General features: G+C 47.0%; 1 protein-coding gene across 2 annotated transcripts in view; it reads right to left on the reverse strand.

Annotated features, from left to right (window-relative positions):
- Window positions 1-240: 240 nt before the first annotated feature.
- The window catches only part of rev3l (REV3 like, DNA directed polymerase zeta catalytic subunit), a 26388-nt gene continuing 11856 nt past the window's right edge, over window positions 241-14772 (reverse strand). For both annotated transcript variants that reach the window (XM_053686052.1, XM_053686051.1), the window contains exons 6-32: window positions 14733-14772; window positions 14293-14397; window positions 14054-14138; window positions 13228-13382; window positions 12811-12939; window positions 12366-12594; window positions 12076-12215; window positions 8181-11967; window positions 7183-8072; window positions 6999-7087; window positions 6762-6887; window positions 6461-6653; window positions 6046-6157; window positions 5821-5936; window positions 5476-5594; window positions 5154-5272; window positions 4917-5058; window positions 4556-4800; window positions 4196-4304; window positions 3755-3961; window positions 3343-3452; window positions 3114-3228; window positions 2880-3017; window positions 2606-2796; window positions 2146-2392; window positions 1792-2013; window positions 241-1343 (exon numbers count right to left, since the gene is read on the reverse strand). The exon at window positions 14733-14772 is cut by the window's right edge and continues 55 nt beyond it. In XM_053686052.1, coding sequence (XP_053542027.1) covers window positions 1203-1343; window positions 1792-2013; window positions 2146-2392; window positions 2606-2796; window positions 2880-3017; window positions 3114-3228; window positions 3343-3452; window positions 3755-3961; window positions 4196-4304; window positions 4556-4800; window positions 4917-5058; window positions 5154-5272; window positions 5476-5594; window positions 5821-5936; window positions 6046-6157; window positions 6461-6653; window positions 6762-6887; window positions 6999-7087; window positions 7183-8072; window positions 8181-11967; window positions 12076-12215; window positions 12366-12594; window positions 12811-12939; window positions 13228-13382; window positions 14054-14138; window positions 14293-14397; window positions 14733-14772 — 8301 coding nt within the window. In that variant the 3' untranslated portion in view covers window positions 241-1202. The remainder of the gene's footprint in view (window positions 1344-1791; window positions 2014-2145; window positions 2393-2605; window positions 2797-2879; window positions 3018-3113; window positions 3229-3342; window positions 3453-3754; window positions 3962-4195; window positions 4305-4555; window positions 4801-4916; window positions 5059-5153; window positions 5273-5475; window positions 5595-5820; window positions 5937-6045; window positions 6158-6460; window positions 6654-6761; window positions 6888-6998; window positions 7088-7182; window positions 8073-8180; window positions 11968-12075; window positions 12216-12365; window positions 12595-12810; window positions 12940-13227; window positions 13383-14053; window positions 14139-14292; window positions 14398-14732) is intronic.

The following is a 14772-nucleotide window of genomic DNA, read 5'->3' on the forward strand; positions in this document are numbered from 1 at the left end:
CCCCGGCTCTGAGCACATTTCCAATACACCACACACACGTAAACATTTTACCAGTGGATACAAGGTACAGGTAGAGTTATAGCACACGTGCCGTGCATGAGCACAGATGGAAGTATAACAGCAGAGGGGCGTGTCCTAAGTGTTTATACAAGGACTGAGAGGCGGAGCATAAACATTGTTCTCTTTTGAACATTAAATTGTCATGAACGGATAAAACCCTAAAAAGGATAAATCACTGTGTTCATTGAATACATCACATTTTATTAAATCAGTTTTGTTTTTGTAGTTTTCCCCTCAGTCCCACAACATCCATTAAAAAACACACAAACTTTGTACACGTTTACAGACACAGTTTTGTCTTCTTTGTACAGGTCACTGCGAACACATTCAGTCCGTTTACACGACGCAGAGAAACGTCTGTTCCGTTTTTGTTTAAAATGCAGTGATTAGTGTTTCTCTGTAAAACCGCGCCGCCGCAACAAAAATCTCTGAAACAGGAAGTTGTGAAAAATCCCAGATTGGTTTTTGTTTAAAACACTTATTTACACGTTCAGCCATTTTATGAAATGATCGATTATAACACTGTATCAAACTCGTCCAAAATATAGGGGCCTTAAAAAAGACGTGTGACCTGATGACACGTCCTCTTCCTGAGCGTGACGCGTGTTACAGCACAGCGACGGAGATCGGACTCTCAGCGAACGTCTGCTCACGTTACAGCGCTTATTTACACACAGTTTACATCGTTCACGCTAAAACACGGCGCTCCGTCACGACTCGGCGTTAGAGTTAATACTTTAAAAGTGAAAACAAATGACATTTTGTCTTGAAAGAAACAATCTGAAACACTGAAAGGAACTGAAACAAAAGGAAGAAACATTTTTTCACCCCGTTCCCATCCAACATGTTCCAGTGTACAGACGAGGGGCGGGGCCTGTAGTTGCCGAGACGTCTCTAACTGGATGGCATACGCCATAAAACACACACACGCACGCACACACACACACCTCAGAATCACAACAAAACCAACAGCAGCAACTCCAATCTGATCGGATTTATAAAGCACCACTGCAAAACACACACACACACACACACACACACACACACAGCACCGTTTTATACTTAAACACACAAACTCCAACACTGTAGCACACATTAACTGAAAGAGAGACAGACAGATATAGAGAGACAGACAGGTGGTGTTAGAGTTGTTGCAGTAGCTGTCGCAGGTAGGGGGCGTTGTGGAGCTGTCTGTTCACCCGGGACAGTTTATACAACACCGGACAGTCAAGAGAGACACAGACAGCCTGCCTGTCTGCACTTCCGCTGCAGCTCATACACACCTACACACACACACACACAGAGACAGAGACAGAGAGAGAGAGAGAGAGAGAGAGAGAGAGAGAGAGAGGATTCAATGCATGTTTACACGGTTTATAAATCATGCAAGTTAAATCTGTAGCATTAATATTTGGGATATCTTCAGGAGGTCAAGACTAACTCAGGAGTGTGATGAGCATGAACAGTGGAGATTTTTGAGGACCTCAGAAAAGAGTTGTTGAAGCTCATCATGGTGGAAAAGGTCAGAAAACCATCTGTAAAGAGTTTAGACTCCACCCATCCACAGTCAGACAGATCGTGTAGAAACGGAGGAAATTCAACACCATCGTTCCCCTCCACAGGAGTGGAGACCAACAAAGATCTCTCCTGGAGCGAGACGTGTAACACACTGACTGTGTGTGTGTGTGTGTGTGTGTGTGAGTGAGTGAGAGAGAAAGAGAGACCTCCAACCTTCAGGAGCTGGTCGTGTTGTTGCTCCCACCCTCGGAGGTTGTGCTGTAGCGTGACAGCGACGCGCTGAGGTTCGGCTCTGCAGCGCTCACACACTCCCAGCTGAGTCAGCTCATCACACACCGGGCAGTGCAGCGTGGTGAAGTACTGCGAGATCGTCCCCTTCCTCAGAGACTCGTCTCCTACAGCGCCACCTCCTGGACATGAAGACCACTTCTGCACCTAAAAACACACACACACACACACACACACACACACACACACAGGTCATGAGTACACAGTTGTGGTGAATATAGCTGTGGAGAGAACATCAGCTATATAGAACACACACACACACACACACACGTGTCTCACCCGGGGCAGGGTGTGGTACCAGCTGAGCACGTCGACCCCGATCAGGCTGAATATGCGAGCGATAGGAGGGAGGATCTGTTTGGTGATGTAGTAGGTGGAGTTGAGGCGCAGTGCAGGATCTTGCAGAACCTCCAGGGGGCGCCGCACCAGCTGGATCAGAGGAACTCCAGGAGAACCGTACACGATGACGTACGGCACACGCTCGCCCACCCGTGGCTCCAAGCGACGGTCGTGCGCCATCATTCTCCTGTGTGTGTGTGTGTGTGTGTGTGTGTGTGTGTGTGTGTGTGTGTGTGTGAGAGAGAGAGAGAGTGAGAGAATCAGTGCTGTGCTTTGGAAAACTACTAATCAGGAACCAAAAAAAAAGTCTAAATAAATATATAAAAAAGTGAGAAAAGAAAAAAAAGGTTCCCGGACCGGAGGAACAGGAAGTAAATTTTGTTGTGAGATGATGATTTACCTGGTGAGCTCGAGTGCAGGTACGCACGCTCCCGGCCTGTAGGAGGCGCTGCCGCGGTACTCTTTAGCAAAAGTCAGGTCCTGCACACTCGCTCTGCCTTCCAGAACCTTCACACACTGCCTCTGTACGTACTGCTTCACCAGAGAGATATCCCTCGTCTCAAACAGCAGCTTCACCGACCGCTCCACGATCTACACACACACACACACACGGTTTGTAATCACAGTGTGTTTGATTGACAGGTGGTCTTGCACACACTGGATCAGTCGGTTACCTTGGCAACAGCAGGACAGCCGTCACGGCGTACGGTCTCGATGCCTTTAGCGTCAAACACCGGATCCTTCTGATCCACAGACTCATACATGTAGCCCACGTAGCGCTTCTTAGTCTGTAACACACACGGCAGGTACACCTACACACACACACACACACACACACACACACACAGTTGTTATTATTATTATTATTATTTTAAATTAAGTCTGTATTTGACTTTATTGTACTTTACCTTCTCAAATTTGAGTTTTATGGGTTTGGGGTTGGTGGCCGTCACCGCTTCAGCGATTTCACTGCCGATCTTAAACGCCTGCTCTTTAGTCGCCCCCTTCAACAACACAAACATACTGACACACACACACACACACACAGAGAGATCAAATATCACCAAACACTGCTCTGAATCAGTGGAAGGTGTGTGTGTGTGTGTGTGTGTGAGAGTGAGTGAGATGTCTCCTCACCTGTCTGTGTCCCCGTACACTACGCGTGCCCCCCACTTCTTGGTGTCGTTGATGAGTTTGATGGCTCTCTCCAGCGTCTCTCTGGCTTTGTGTATGATGCTGTCTCCAAGCTGCAGGAACGAACACACACACAATTTATTTTCACTAATGTAAAACACGAGTGTGTGTGTGTGAGAGAGAGAGAGAGAGAGAGAGAGAGCGTGTGTGAGAGAGTGTGTGAGAGAGTGAGTGTGTGTGAGTGAGTGAGAGAGTGTGTGAGAGAGAGAGAGAGAGAGTGTGTGTGAGTGAGTGAGAGTGAGAGAGTGTGTGAGTGAGAGAGAGAGAGAGAGAGAGAGAGAGAGAGAGTGTGTGAGTGAGTGAGTGTGAGAGTGTGTGTGTGAGTGAGAGAGAGAGAGAGAGAGAGCGCGTTCACCTCCACACTGGGCATGCGTCCGGAGAAGGCGGCGGCCGTGTAGCCGAAGGTGACGTTAGCGATGAGCTTGAGGCCGAGCTGCCGAGCGTCCAGGAGGCGACGCAAACCTTCATCACCGCTGTACGACTTCATCACCGACTTCACCATCAGACGAGTGTTTAGGATCTCCTCCAACATCCGGGGGAGCAGACCTTTACGCACCGACGCCTAGACACACACACACACACACACACACACACACACACACACACACACACACACACACCTGTCTAAACACCTAGAACCAGCTGTGTCAATAATAAACATACAGTGAAATATAATATTGTCTGTACATTACTGTGTGTGTGTGTGTGTGTGTGTGTGTGTGTGTGTGTGTGTGTGTGTGTGTGTGAGAGAGAGAGAGAGAGAGAGAGAGAGACAGAAAGAATGAGAGAGAGGTACCTTAACAAAGGCGACTCCATTTGGAGAGATGTTGATGTCATTACGGAGCTGATAGAGAAGATCAGGAGGAACACGCAGAGATGTACAACCAAACCTAAACTCATCAGACCTGAGAGAGAGAGGGAGCGAGAGCGCGAGAGAGAGGATTAGGATGGAGTTTTTATTGCTATTCAGACCACATGAGTATTTTCACAAGAAAGCAAAACGGAAAAAAAGAAGAAAGAAAAGGAAGCCAGAAAAGAAAAACGACACAATAAGAAAGAGTAAGATAAGTAAGAAAAGAAAAAAGGGAAAAACAAGGAAAGGAAAGAGAATAATGATACAGGATGCACTGGTGTAGCAGGAGGTGGAGGTGCTCACGTTCCGAGGCTGTGGGCGTGGCCGAGGCAGGTGGAGTAGCAGTAGTTGTAGGCGATTATGACAGACGGGTAGAGAGACTGGAAGTCCAGCACCAGCACCGAGTTGCTATAGAAACGAGACTCAGGCTCCAGGATCAGAGGGACACTCTGAGGCGCCCTCTGCTGGGCTCGCTGAGACACACTCGGGCTCACCGCTATAAAGTTCAACGGCTTAGCAATGCGCAACATCATCGACTCAACACGGTACTGAGGGGGAGGGGGAAGAGAGAGAGATTTCAGCACAATGAAGCTCTCATGGCTACATCCCAAAATTTAGTGCACTTAATAGGTCAGTAATTGTGTGTGTGCGTGTGTGCGTGTACCTGAGAGCCTCGTGTGAGGACGTGGTAGAACTGAATCCCGAACACTCGCGCAAACTCGCTGGTGCGACCCACAACATCCCTCTGCTGCAGGAGCTGCATCACGCCACACACACGGCTCATGTAGTGATCCACCACCTTCCACCTGACACACGCCAAAGTGTCATCTCTGCACATATCTCTACCTGTGTTCCAGGAGGGCATGTCTGGATGTGTGTGTGTGCGCGTGTGTGTTCTCACCTGTACAGGTGTGTGTTGTGGTCGAACCAGTCAGAGAGTGTACGCTGTGTGTAAAGAGGGAAGCGCTGATGCAGCAAGTGAAACGCCACAGTCTCAAAGGTGTAGTTATTCAATGCTGCCTGCAACACACACACACACACACACATACATACATATATATATATACATACACATACATATATATATATATATATATATATATATATATATATATATATATATATATATATATATATATATATATATATATATATAAATAAAACGACATTATAATTGATGTGTTGATTTTAATTGTGTGTGCGCGTGTACGCATTTCAGTGACCTCGGTCTTCATGATCCTCCACAGGTTGATGGTGATGCGTCCGACGATGTGGATCTCCGTCATCACCTCGGTGCCGTACTCGTCTTTATCTTCAGTGAAGCGGTTCTCCTTTACGTCACCTAAGGAGAAAATATAACCTCCCTTACCCACAATCCTCTGCTACCCACAATCCACTGCAGGTCTACCTGTGACCTTGAACAGTCTGAAGATAACTCTGTGAAACTCCACACCTCGATTAGATCAGTGCTATTATTAACTGTTTATCAGGTAAACTAATAATAAAGTGAAGGGGACAGCTCTGTGTGTGTGTGTGTGTGTGGGCGTGTGTGTGTGAGATTACTGTACCTGGCACTCGGGAAAGTTGTTGGCACAGATTCACTCCGAGTGCTGATGCTCGCTGTAACAGGTAACCCCAAGAGTGCATCTGAACCTCATAACCAACCAAAATATCAGGATCATACCTACACACCCACAGTCGGATAAATAAAGATAAAAAAAAAAAGCTAAATTTAAAAACATGTATCTGTAGAAATCTACAGTGCTCTGTAAATGTGTGTAATGATCTCTTACATTCTCATTATTTTACAGACTTCCTCAAACATCTCCTTTTCATCCACAGTGTAAATGACCTGCAGGTCCGCAACACCGGATCTGACCAGCAGGGGCGCTGTGCTCCTCGAGCCTGCAAATCACAGCACCGTGCAGTTTTTAATTATTTGTTAAAATTATTAATCAATCAATCAATCAATCAATCAATCAGGGGTCTTCCAGAGTAAGTCTTATTTGAAAAGGGCCGGTGTGGGTGCGGGTGGGGTCAAGCAGGAGGCACTTCCGATTCCACCTGTTTAATCTTGGCTTTCAATAGACTTGGGTGCGGCTTCTGCTTTGTTGGAATGAAACCCTGCACCCATAACGACTCTTTCCGAATAAGATTGGACACCCCTGACTTAGACATATAGTACAGAGCGAACAGAAGGTCACTCACCTTGTCCTGATGAGTGACAGTCCTTATCAACTACAACTGCGCCGGTTATCTGTTTTTTCTCAGAGTCAGGAAGCGGACTATCGGAACTGAGGCAGTAAAATAAGGCACAAACGGGGTCAAACTCTGGGTCGGGCTCCAAATCACGGCGTGTCCGAGCGTGCAGCTCCAAACTCATCACCGTTAGGTGCTGCACCTGAGGGAGATCAGTTCAAGCAGATAAACGAGGTCCCTGGGGTTTAATAAGACTGTTAACGTTTGCATGTTTGTTGAAGATGAAAGCTCCAGCAGCAGGGGCACTAACCTCATGCAGCGCTTTAGCTTCCTGTAGGTTCTGCATGCCGACTTTAAACCCGTACGAGTTGCACAGCGACGGACCCTCGATCTCGGAGTTCTCCCCTTTAGCTACATTCAGACCAGCGAACTGGTTCTACAGGAGGAAAGATTTCACAAGTAAAACCCAGTTCTGACCAAGTTACAGTATCACACGTAAGATTCTAGGACGAGAACGTAACAAGGCCGAGGTGTTCTGTAACCAGACCTTAAGTTGTGTAGTGAGCAGTACTCTACGTAGCGTGCTCGTGTTGCTATTCCGTCTTTGCTGAAGTCTCAGAGACTTTGGCTCCATGTCTAGAAAATGAGATTTGGTACAATCACGTAAATCGGGCGGTTTGTTACCTTATCAGCAATTCTGGTACAATTATTCATGGTAGACCATCTCAAACCTTCTGAACCATGACTGCATTCAGGCTGGCAGACTCCTTTGCTTCTCGACTTGCTGTGGATGGGGGTGCTGTGGAGGAGGGAGGGACTTGAACTCTCCACATCCTGGTCCTTTATATGAAATGGGGACGGACTAAGAAACTGCTTTGGTTTGATGCTTTCTGGGGAGAGAGGATCCACGGAGCCACCTAGCTTGGGGGACGTTAATCCAAAGCCCAACTCCTGCTTCTTGTTGTCCGGATCCATGTTGGATGTTTGCTGCCATGGTGGCAAAGAGGAAGGGTCTGGAGACGGAGTCGGTTTGAAAGCGTTCCCATCAGAGTCCTCTTGCGCTCTGATTTCAGCCTCCATGGTACATTTCGTCTCCTTTGGGCTGTTATTAGAAGTTCCTGGCTGCACTGGAGATATACTGAGAGGAAAAGATAACACCTTCTTCCTGAGAGTCTGCAACACAGACACCTTTTCAGACGCCTCATCCTGCCTCTGAGAGAAAGGCAAAAAGCTTTCTAATGCCTCATAGCATGGAGATTTATTCTCATCCTGGATCAACATCACGTTCCGCACATCAACTCGTCTTCTCCGATCTCTTTGAAGGCACTCAAATTGTCTCTTCGCTTGCAGCCAGAGTTGTACACGTTCCCGGCTTGGAGCGCTTTTGCAAGGCAGTAGAATGACCTTCTGACCACTATTAGGGGACGGACTGCTCCGGTCCTTCTCGTTTTTGGTCAAGTTTGACGAGTCGGTACCACGGGAAGGTGAAGATCCCGGGCGTGTCATGGCAGAGAATGCAGTTTTCCAGAAGTGCAGACCTTCTTGTGATAAACCACCAACAAACTCGGTCAAATCTTTTGCTAACCTTGTTTCCAGAACTAGCTTGCGTCCAGCGATCTCTCTGTGTGCAGAATAACATGGACATCATTCCTGCATTTATAAACATTTCATTCACAATATTTGTACAGTATTGGATAACGTGCCAAACATACTTTACTTGCAAACTTACCTTGGTCTCAAAGGTACGTCAGACGGGTCGCTGCAGAAAGGTTCTTGATAGGTGGCCTCTGAAAGTTCCAGCTCCAGCAGGGTAGAGAGAATCTCCTCCCGACTCGGAGGGGACATTAGGGGCTTGAGGATATGAACTCCTGCACTCTTCTGAGCCTGACTGCTGCTCCTAATTTGTGAGAGAGAGCTGATAGAGCGTGGTGAACTGCTTGGAGTAGTTGATGTAAAAACTTCACTACCGTCCAGCAAATCCGCTGTCGGGGACACGCCGTTATCAGCAAAGGAGACGGATGTAAGGGATAAGAAGTGATCAGGACCTAATAACAAGTCACTTTTCTCACAGTGAAAGTCTTGAAAATGGCTGCCATGCATTTTGGCCAATGAAATGCCCCAATTTCTGTTTCTCAAAACCTTCTCAGGGTCCAGAAGAGACAGAGAGAACTCATTTGATAACCCTTCACGGTCTCCACATGAGGATCTCTCAAAGAGCTCAGGGCTAACCGGCCTCTGTGGTTCACAGAGGCAGTTCTCGACAACGTCTAGGACCCTTTCTTGTCCGTTTTCCAAATGCAGAGAAGACACTGCTTCCTGTTTGATATCGCTGAGGAACTTCTGAGGCAAGTTCTTGTCAGTTAAAACAAACTGGCTACCAGAATACAGACTAGAGAAGCCAGCCTGGCCAACAGCATTAATGTCAAAACTGTAATTGTGAGGAACCTCAGGAGATAAGCTCTCTTCTATGGAATAGGAGCTGTCGAAACCAGGATCAGACAAAAACACAGGACTCCCATCTGAAAGCGGAGGTTCCAGTCGAATGTGGTCTTCTGTTTTGCCATTCTTTCTTTTTCTACTTCCTGGCTTAGACACTCGTGGCACTGGAGGTCTCGAGACTCTGGGCTTTCTTGGTGTCGCTGAAGATGCCCTTCTGGGTTTTGCAAGAACTTGTTTAGTGTTAGAAACACTGTTTAATACGTTTTCTCCCGGAGAGCACTGCCCCTCCTTGAACTGTCTCTTCTGGAGCAGTGCCTTCAAGACTGCAATGCCTGAAGGCATCTCTGGATGAGCTGGCGTCTGTCCGTTCTTTGGCACTGACTGAATTTCTTTTTGAGGTCCATGTGTTAAAACATTCAAGGATGTCGTAATCTCAGGGGTTTGTACAGTAGGGTTTTCCATCTTCTTTTTGGATTGACGTCTCCTGGGCTTGGCAGGCTTCTTTGGGTCTGGCTGTAAAGAATGAACATCTTTAGAGGTTTGTTCTCTGCTACAGGCTTCGGTTTTAAATTCACACGGACTGGTTCCATCTTCACTTACAGCGCGTGAACTTGGGCTATGTTTGATGACCGAGCATGGAAATCCAGTGGTTTTGTCAGCCGAAAGATCAGCAGCACTCTGAGAAGACGGAGAACCTTGTTGTAGTGAAGCAGGGACACTGATGACCAGTTCATCTCCAGTGTTCAACTGGACCGACGCTGTCTTTGGTTCAGTGGTACATTTTAGTGCTTGGGAATCACTACTGACCTGAAGAATGTTTTGGCAGGAACCTGGATGCCGATAATCATCAGATGATGTTTGTGTTAGTGGAAGATCATCAGCTGGATACAAAGACTGTGAACTATTTTGAGATCCTGCAACCACAGAAGACCTTTCCAATCTCTCTACTTGGTTCTTTTTGTAAGACCTCCTTGTTTTCTGAGCAGCAGATTTGCTATCATCAGTTACTTCCATCATATCGATGACTTTCTTTGGTTTTCTTGAAGTTCTACGGCTGTTTTTTGTTTGCGTTTCTCCAGGTGTTGTAGATTCACCTTCAGATTGCTTAATAGTGGTTTTAGTTTTTCGTCTTGGGCTAGCACCGGAAGGCTTCCTCGGTTTAGATGACCTACCCCTACTGCTATATTTGTTCCTTGACAATCCTTCATATGTAAACCCAAGACATGGATCGCTATGAGGGTTTATCAAACAAGCATTGGACTCAGACTCCAAAAGAGTGTCAGTAGGAGACCAGCATCGAGGTGGGGTTGAATCAGAAGGACTGGGTGCTCTCTCAGAGAGATAACCCAAATCCATCATCACGTCAGAATACTCCTTGCCGAAGTCGTCGGTGAGGTCATTATAGCAAGGCCTAGGAGCAGGCAATTTTGGTAAGGAGAACGTTTTAACCTTCTTAGTCCTTCTGATCTTGCTGCCTTTTACAAAACTGGTTTTTGGAAGGTTGCAGAGTTTCCCAGGTTGTGGTGTAACCTTGGCCTTCCGTTTGGGATGCTTCTTTACCTTCGGTTCAGGAACAGGGTATCTGACAGCTGTCGATTCAGGAACCTTGGGCCAGAAATCTTTCAGAGGGGCAAGTTCATCATAATGCTCAAGCTTCTGTGGTGTTAGTACCACTTGTGGCTCATCTCCCTTGACCCTGGCCATCTTTACTAACATGTTCTTCTGGCCTTTAAACCTGTTGATTATAATGTATTTGATGATGACTGGTGGCTCTTTCTTAGACAACTTCCTCTTTTTTCGATTACAGGTAAGAAAACAGTTCTCTTTAAGGCTGTCTCGATGTGCCAAGAAAGAGGAAGGACTCGAGCGATCACCATCTTCACTGTCATAATTCATCGTTTTACGTTTCGTGCGTAAGGTATACTTGCTGCCAGGTAAACTAGACACTTCGGTGCATGCAATTTTGTCGGGAAGATCAGTCAGACCTTCCTCGACAGGACCATCAGCTGAATCGGTACATACAGCATCAGGTTGTACTAGTTCAGAGGTTTCCGTCTCAGCATTCTCCACAGCTTCCTTGCTTGGTTGGACTGGTGTGATCGAGGTCAAATCTGTAGCAACCTCATTTTTGGAAGTTTGGGACCTCTCAGTCGGGCTTGCGTTCTTTAGACTCACTGGACTGTTCCTCTTCTTGCTTAACTTCATTCTTGACCTTTTTTGTTCCAGATGATCCAAGCTACAACCGCCGTCAATCGTCTTACACCCGACCTGCTTCTTCACAGGCCTGGGGAGGCAGTTTGAGAGAATAACACTGGGAAAGAATTTGTAGTGCGCCTCCTGCTGGGCCACAATTTTCCGTTCCATTTTGTTTTCTTGGTAATCTTCGTATCTGATCTTAAGCTCCCCAACATCACCCTCTTCACCGTTCTGCTCCGTTTTACCTTCTTGAGGTACCAGACACTCGAGGTCTTTTGCTGGGCTCGGAGCTTGCTCATGATTCCTCAGCACAGGAGAGGTTCTAGAGTCTTTCACACTGTTCTCCAGCTCAGCTTTAGGGGGATAGTTCCTGAGCTCGGAATAGCACAAGGAAAAGCTGCGATTCTGCAAGACGGAGATATGATTCTTCTCAGCATTTTTGATGCTGCTGTACTTTTTGCGGCTCTGGGAGAGCTTTGAGGTTCCGAGACTCAAATTCTCTGTATCTGGTTGGTTAACGCCTACAGCTTTGTTCTCGTTGGTGTAAAGCGGGTGCCCGTCCACTCGGTCAGCACCAATCTGAGACGGAATTGGGTGTTTGACTGGTGGGATATAAGGGACGTCTTTATTCACTTTAAGCCCTGTTAATGGTTCACTAGCCTCTTGACTTTTATCAGGAAGGTTCTTGTCAGCGGGTTCCTCCTTACCAAGTGATAGAGACGGTCTATGCTCAGGGTGTTTGCACTCGAGAAGGATTTTAGCTGAGGATGGGGGCTCTAGGTGAGTAGTTTCACTTTGTAAGTGATTTTTCCTGCCCAACATCTTATCATTAGCAGTAAGAGATGAGTGAGTTCGGGATCCTTTATCAGATAACGACGAATCTGCAAAGAAATGGCACAAATAAAGTCAAAAGTGCACATCATAATGTAATCATGAGACAGCGTGAAGGGTTCTTTGGGTTTGTTTAAGGAGGACGTCTTGATACACACCGCTGTTCTCGTCTGCAGCTCCATCCAGTTGAGGAATGGACGGATCAGCAAAAAGGTTGTTTCCGCTCCAGTCCATCTCTTCTTCTGACAACTCACGCTCATCTTCACTGGAGCTTTCGTTTGCTTCCTTCACCAACCGTCTACAAAACGAGGGGAGAAGTGAAAGAGAAGATAATAAAATTCCAGTCTCCTGGTGAGAGCTGTGACTGGTTTTTAATGAAACAATACTCAGAACCCGATACGAAAATTTAGACACAATCTGAAACGAGAAATCAACGAGGATCCCGTACCGAGCCGATGGTTCCGGGATGTCCGAATCCCATCTTTGTGACATCATCATGCTTAGCTCCGCCTCCTCTTTCTCGAGCTCAGGCACCGCTTCTTCCTCGTCACTGTTGTAGGGGCAGCTTAGGCTTCCTGATAACTCCTGACGGGGAGCGGTTATCGGAACATCTTTGTGAAACCGATGATCTGCGAGACCCTCCAGAAAGTCCACCATCGCCTGATCCTGGCTGTTATCTACAACCCCAAGGAACAAAGGAAAACGAGTTGAAATGCATCGAAATTAGTGTGTTTCATAATTAAAACAAACTCGCCGGCTCTCGCATGACAAATCCAAACCCAAATCAATCATTCTCCTCGACGCTTCTCCTTCAGGACTTTCCCAACTGGATTCTTATGGCCATATCTATATAAATGGAAGGAAAGAGGATCTGTGCAAGAGTGATTGCGTACCGAGAATGAGGGACTTGTTGGACTTCTGGGACATGGGCAGGAAGGTCTGACTGCTCTCCAACAAGCTCAAAATGGCCTCTTCATCTACAACAGCCACTTCTGCAGTCTTGCCATCAGACCGTTTATTGTCTTACCAGAAAAAGAGAGAGGAAAAATATATTTACCCATAAATATAAAGAGCTGTATAAAATGGAATAATTGACCATTTATACAGGCCGCGCGAGGCAGCCAGTGGGCTCTGAACCAGCGAGCCAGCCAGTGGGCTCGGAACCGGCAAACCAGCCATCCAACTGGCCAGTGAAGCAGATCCCCCTTAGCACATACTTTCCCAGAACAGTGTAAAATAAAGTTTCTTTTGGTGGCATTGTTTATACCAGTAGTGCAAAACATCACTTCCTGGTGCACTTCCAGTCTTACCTGTGGGCGTATCTTTGTGCACCTCCACCTGGCTTGCAGATATCAATGGCGGATCACTAGGACTCAGATCATCAGGGTGAAGTGAGAGGTCAGGAAAATCATCATCGCCATCATAATCATTATCATCATCATCAGCTACAATGTCACTCTGTGTCCTGGTGAGAAAAATACATCCGTTTACAGATGTTTAAATACCGTTTACAGATGTGAAGTGTGGAGTGGGCGTGCAATGGTCTCTCCATCGGCCTCGTCCTAAATCACACAGAGTCACGTGAACAGTACGACAAAAGGGGGAGTACTGGATAGAGTGAAGGGGTACAGGATAGAGTGAAGTATGTGACATATCCAAAACCAGACAGGGTCACTGTAGAGGACGGATAGAAACATGGAGCAAAGAGAGAAGAAAGGATTTTACACACACACACGCACACACACACACACAGTAATTACTGTAAGGAGAACAGAGCTCAAGAGACACTGTGTTAATTACTCTGTAGGCACACTGACTAACACATGTCTGTCTGCAGCTCCAATACTGTCTCACTCTCTCTCTCTCTCTGTCTGCAGCTCCAATACTGTCTCACTCTCTCCCTGTCCATTTGTCTGTCTCTCTGCCTCTCCCATTCGCTCTGTTTGTCTATCCATCTTTCTCCATCCAGCTGTCTATCTGCCTTTCAGTCTCTCCCTCTCTCTCTCCCCGTCGGTCCCTCTTCCTCTACCTCCGTCCATCTCTCCAAATGTCTTCCTTTGGTGTGTTCAGCTCTTCTGAAACACAGTACAGATCTCCGGACATAGTGTGTGTGTGTGCGTGTGTGTGCGAACTTACACATCAAACTGGTTCTCTATTAGCTTCTCCTTTAACCTCTTAATGAAGGACCGCTCGCTCTCCACTGGTTCCACACACGGACGACCTGAAACACACACACACACACACACACACACACACACACACACACACACACACAGAGTTTAATCATGTTTCTGTACATTCAGAGCACTCATTACTGGAGTGATGGAGCGCTGTGTGTGTGTGTGTGTGTGTGTGTGTGTCCGTCCGTGTCTCACCCTGAGACTGAGGTGTTTCTATCTGCGAGCTCTCGTTCCTCTCCCTCCGTCTCTGCTTCTCATCTTCCCAGATGGCCTGCAGTCCGGGATTCCTTCCGATCTGATCTACACACACACGCACACACACACACACACACACACACGCACACACACACACGCACACACACACACGCACACACACACACGCACACACACACACGCACACACACACACGCACACACACACACACGCACACGCACACACGCACACGCACACACACGCACACGCACACACACGCACACACACACACACGCACACACGCACACACACACACACACACACACGCACACACGCACACACTCACACCTCTCTACAGAGCTGCTGTAAACATTCAGTTGGGGTAATTATGACTCGCACCATAGACACTCCCTCCATTCTTTATGCTAACGTTAGCAGCTTACTCTCGATCTCCAGCCGGTTCAGGATGTCTGCTGCTACAGC

The sequence above is a fragment of the Ictalurus punctatus genome, chromosome 2 (assembly GCF_001660625.3).
Source record: "Ictalurus punctatus breed USDA103 chromosome 2, Coco_2.0, whole genome shotgun sequence".
NCBI lineage: Eukaryota > Metazoa > Chordata > Actinopteri > Siluriformes > Ictaluridae > Ictalurus > Ictalurus punctatus.